The sequence below is a fragment of the Penaeus monodon genome, chromosome 5, assembly GCF_015228065.2.
Source record: "Penaeus monodon isolate SGIC_2016 chromosome 5, NSTDA_Pmon_1, whole genome shotgun sequence".
Taxonomy (NCBI): domain Eukaryota; kingdom Metazoa; phylum Arthropoda; class Malacostraca; order Decapoda; family Penaeidae; genus Penaeus; species Penaeus monodon.
In genome coordinates, this window is record NC_051390.1 from 355,759 (window position 1) to 360,758 (window position 5,000).

The window sequence follows — 5,000 nt, forward strand, 5'->3', positions numbered from 1 at the left end:
ACGGTTCAAGGAACGGACTCGGACTGACTCCCTTCGGGTATTTCTGGGTCGCTTCCCCCTTGGGCGTGGGGACACAGCTATTGTCCCCTCCAAGCATTTCTCGTTATCGCCGAAGGTCAGGTCATGATCCAGGAGGCGAACAGCTGTGTAGCCGGCTTTCCTGAGTAATGGATGTCACCCCGGCTCAGGCAGATTTCACTATTTATAGATGTCACTCTCTCTCTCTCTCTCTCTCTCTCTCTCTCTCTCTCTCTCTCTCTCTCTCTCTCTCTCACACTAGAAACAAATTTTCATCTAATTTAAATGTATCATAATGTAACTGTAAGTTTTGAAGAGGTGTTTAGGCCACAGAGACTCCTTTATACATAAATTTCTATCACTTTAATGAATGATGATAATCAGGCTGTCCATGCTGCTGAACAAGGAAAAATAGGACCAGAGATTGTGTTTTTTCCTGTGCCTTTGACTCGGGACAAGCTAATAAATATTTTTCAATAAAGCATTCAGACATGAGGATTTGGGCGACTTTGCAGGGCTTTTAAGTTTGAAAAGTAGCACCATTGGAGTAAATCTTCTTTCCTGTTTACTGCTCAGAACAGAGGGCAACCTCTATTTGGAAGTAGTCTAGAAGATAAAGCAGAGTATTTAATAGCAGCAGTGCTATTAAAATTGTTTTAAAGTCTATTTCATATTTATTACAGTATTTATTTTTATTTTCCATTATGCCAGTATGCAGGAGCAGGAAATGAAGCGCATTGCAGATGAGCGCAGGAGAGAAAAGCTAGAGGATAAAATTGCTCGGCAAAAGATTAAAGAGCAGATTGAAGCAGACAAGAGAGCAAGAAAGGAAATGTTTGCAAATAAGGAAGCACCTGCTCAGCCCCAGGCCCCAAAGCCTCAGCCAGTTGCACAGCCAGCACAGAAAAAGGAATACACGACAACAAGGTTGCAGGTACTGTTTATTTATTAGTTTTGTTTATGATTTTCTTCTTCTTTTTCTTCTCCTCTCTCTCTCTCTCTCTCTCTCATATACTGAGGTGGGTGTGGGTGGATTCCTGTATGTTTGGTTGCCTGCATGGGTGAGTGCCTGCATGGGTGGGTGACTGCTTAGGTGGGTGCTTGCATGTGTGCGTGTGTGTGCGTGCGTGTGTGTGTGTGTGTGTGTGTGTGTGTGTGTGTGTGTGTGTGTGTGTGTGTGTGTGTGTGTGTGTGTGTGTGTTTGTGTGTGTGTGTGTGTGTGTGTGTGTGTGTGCATGTGCGTGTGTATGTGCATGTGTGTGTGTGTGTGTGTGTGTGTGTGTGTGCGCGCGTGCATGCACGCGCGCGCGTATGCCTGCACACATGTGTTCGTTCCTGCGTTGATGTATGTATTTATGCATATCTATATATATATATATATATATATATATATATATATATATATATATATATATATGTATATATATATACTTTTTTTTTTCTCTCTCTCTCTCTTTAGATCCGTCTGCCATCTGGGGCACCACTTGTCCAAGAATTTAAAGCCAAGGAAACGCTGTCAGCTGTGCGTCTGTGGATCAGCCTCAACCGAAAGGATGGAGTTCCCACAGACGAGCCTTTCAACCTTTCTATGTCTTTCCCAAGGAAGAATTTCTCAGATGAAGATATGGATAAGCCTTTGGATGTTTTAGGTGAGAAGCTCTTTGCTGTACTGGGTGACCTTTGAGACACAGTAGGTGGTCGCAGAGGTGAAAGAATGGGTGACTTAGGGTCAGAAATTTATGTCTGTCTTTTTCTTCTCGTTCTTTTTTTTTTTCTTCTTCTTTTCTTCTTCCTATTCATATTCTTCTTCTTCCTTCTTCTTGTTTTTCTTTTTTGGTTTTCTCTTTCTCCTTCTTTTTCTTTTCCTTTTTTGCTTTTTTCTTTTTGTTTTTTTTCTTCTTTGTCCTCTTCTTCTTCTTCATCTTCATCTTTTTTCTTCTTCATCATCATCATCATTTTCTTCTTCATTTTCTTTTTCATTTTCTTTTTCTTCTTCTTCATATACTTCTTCTGAGGACTGTAGGACGTGGGGCCGTAAAAGACTTTCATAGAGGTGCAATAAAAATTAACTCAATCCATTTTCAAGGTACATTTTTATTCATTTATCCAATAGCTGACTTAATTGGAACAGTGAATATTTTTGCCAATTACTTTAGTCACATAAATTTTTGGAATTGGCTTAGCTCCAATGTCTTCAGTGAGGATTGCAAATGCATGGCAAGTGGTCATAACCTACTACTAAGTTAGTGAATAGAATCATAAAAAAAATAATTACATATCACATCCCACACAGAGTACTTTGTTAATCACAGTGGTGGATATATGAAATGGATATGATTGCATAATACATAGTTCAGTATCCATAGGTATTAGTAACAATAAAATGTTCTTTAATTATCCAAATTTAAAGATTGCATAAATTATCACAAATGTATGATTAGCTACACTTATTAATGTCACCTTCCACACACTCATGATTTTAACATTACAAACCTTCACAAGACATAGTTGTGTATGAAATAGGAAAAAGGGTAAATCATTCATTACTCAATTGGTTCATGACAACACTGGGCCTGACACTTCCAGCTTTGTAAGTATTCTCAGTTGTTGTTTATCTCACTCTTGATGTCATTCAGTAATAATTTATATGGAATGATGAGAATAGTTTGGAGAGTCTTTGGTTTCTGTAGTGTCCAGTAAGATCAAACTTGGAAACTGAAATATTTCTCTGTGTAGAATATAGAGTATTAAAACCACCTTTTATTTTCCACTAATAAGACCAATGTTTTATTTAGTAATAATTCTCAATTATTTTAGGAATTACTTGAAAATGAAAATATACGGTTTTAACTTTATCTTTTCTTTCTTTTCAGGCCTGGTTCCATCAGCTGTTCTAATGGTATCAAAGTAGACAGGTAATACAGTTTCCATATAGAAGCCAGGCTAACAGATGTATTCCATTGGTCATTTTCATTTTCAATATAACCATCTGCTCAAGGTATCCTTAAGATTGCATGTCTTACAGTGCATTTTTGAGGACTTCCGCACACAAGTGATGATAGAATATGATGATAAATTCACAGGATAATCATATTTGCTATGTTTACACAACCAGTGTTTGAATAAAGATTTTAGTAAATGCACTTTACTTCTTTTGTTTTCCTTTAGACATGCCAATACCTGTTTCTTATTTAGAAACTAGCAGATCACACAGATTGTATATGAGACTAACATGTTAAAGTTTGAATTCAGAAGAGCTTGGACATTTTTAGTTATGATGACACTGTAGATCACACTTATGAAAACTATTGATATTAATGGTATGATTATTTTGCATAATATTTAGAAATATATGCTTTGTTGAACTTTAGTTTAAGTATACCTTTTTTGATATTAGTCATGTAACATTTATTATATGTATATTATATTGCACACCTGATAAACATTTGTAACAATGAAAATAGTATGGGATTTTGCAGTTGTCTTTCAATATTCTTCATTGATTATTTAATCTTCTTCCTTTGTATTTGCCTGATCTGTTAAAATATAGGATGAAAGAAATACTGATAAATAATGAAGAGTCAGTTGGGAGTAAAAGAAACAACTTAGATCATAAGGATATGGGAATCAGTCACATAACAGTATCTTTGAAATGTAAATGTACATATACTAGAGAATAACATAAATGGCTATTAAAATCTGTAATACAATAATATATCTTAACTAATTATCTAAGAATTAAAAAGGAAGGGAACTGCTGACCATGTTCTACAGAATGATAAACAGTATTACATTTATATCATGGAAAGGTCTCAGCAGCAAAGTATGATGGCTGTTTCAGTGATGCTCATGAGAAGAGTTTCTGTTTTATATCTAGTTAATAGCTAGTAAATCAATTATATCGTACTTTGTTAATTGTAGTACATGTCAAATAGCAAAGATAGATGATAAACTGTAATTCAGGCATAAATAAAAGAAATTTCTCATAGTTTGTTCAAGAACACTCTGATAGTGCATCTAATTTTGGATAGGAAAGGAAATGAAAATTACATGCTGATGAGGCAATGGCATCTGTAAAGCATGTAAAATTATTTTGCCTTTTTTTCTGAGCTCTTCTGTCCCTCAAGTTATTTTGTACATTCATTAAAAAAGGCCTGATATATACAGTATCTTAGAAATAAGATTTAAAAAAGCAAAAGTCTTTCCCAGTTTGAAGTGTTTCTCCTTTCAAACTGTTAAGTACTTCTATTAAGTCTAAACATTTCACAACATAAACAGCAGAATCACAAAGCATTTAGTCACTTTCAATAAGCTGGTGCTATTAAAACCTGTTTAATATTCCATGACTGTGGGGCATGGTTCTTCTGAATAGCAGGGTAACGAGGTGATGTCTGTCGTCACAACTGCAGGGCCATACTGGTTTCCATTAGTATCAACACAGTATGCTAGTAGACCTCTAGTTTGCAGGGGTTTGTATTCACCATTAGGGCAGCACTTAGGCTTGTTTGACCCCAAGCCATTTTCTTCCATGATATAACGACGTCTTGCACAGTCTGCAGAAGGAAAAAGGTTGCAATATAAGTGTACACTTGACATTACTTTGTATTATGGAAGAGAACCAACATTAGTATCAGATAATTTATGCAAACACACATGCTCAGTTTCATATTTTGTATCAATCCATTTTTGCCATTTAGATATATCTGCATAAAGTACCATATCAAGCTGAGTAATGATTCCAGTCAAGATAGCAAATCCTTTCCTCTGTATCTTTAATCTCTTCCTTTTTTTCATTTTACTCTTCCTTATGTGAATGTTTTTTTTTTCCTATATGGGCATTTCAGAAAATGTATTAAGCTACCATTTGATTACTGAATGAATATTAAATGTCCTTACTGCAGCTGAGACCATCTGACAGGTAAATTTCTTGTTTAAAATCTTCAATTTGCCTTCCGTGAAAATCTGAACAATATGCATAACCT

At 35.5% G+C, this 5,000-nt stretch overlaps 2 protein-coding genes across 5 annotated transcripts in view; one reads left to right on the plus strand and one right to left on the minus strand.

Annotated features, from left to right (window-relative positions):
- Positions 1-3,162, plus strand: part of LOC119572882 (UBX domain-containing protein 1-like) — an 18,814-nt gene extending 15,652 nt beyond the window's left edge. Inside the window, exons 6-8 of one of the 2 annotated variants that reach the window (XM_037919819.1) lie at positions 730-952; positions 1,478-1,667; positions 2,892-3,162. In XM_037919819.1, coding sequence (XP_037775747.1) covers positions 730-952; positions 1,478-1,667; positions 2,892-2,929 — 451 coding nt within the window. In that variant the 3' untranslated portion in view covers positions 2,930-3,162. The remainder of the gene's footprint in view (positions 1-729; positions 953-1,477; positions 1,668-2,891) is intronic. The other variant, XM_037919820.1, reaches the window with a different exon arrangement.
- LOC119572881 overlaps positions 367-5,000 on the minus strand; it is a 19,535-nt gene continuing 14,901 nt past the window's right edge. Inside the window, exons 9-11 of one of the 3 annotated variants that reach the window (XM_037919816.1) lie at positions 4,915-5,000; positions 4,347-4,571; positions 367-624 (exon numbers count right to left, since the gene is read on the minus strand). The exon at positions 4,915-5,000 is cut by the window's right edge and continues 58 nt beyond it. In XM_037919816.1, coding sequence (XP_037775744.1) covers positions 4,351-4,571; positions 4,915-5,000 — 307 coding nt within the window. In that variant the 3' untranslated portion in view covers positions 367-624; positions 4,347-4,350. Of the gene's footprint in view, positions 625-2,092; positions 4,572-4,914 lie in introns of those variants that run through there. The other 2 variants (XM_037919815.1, XM_037919817.1) reach the window with 2 other exon arrangements.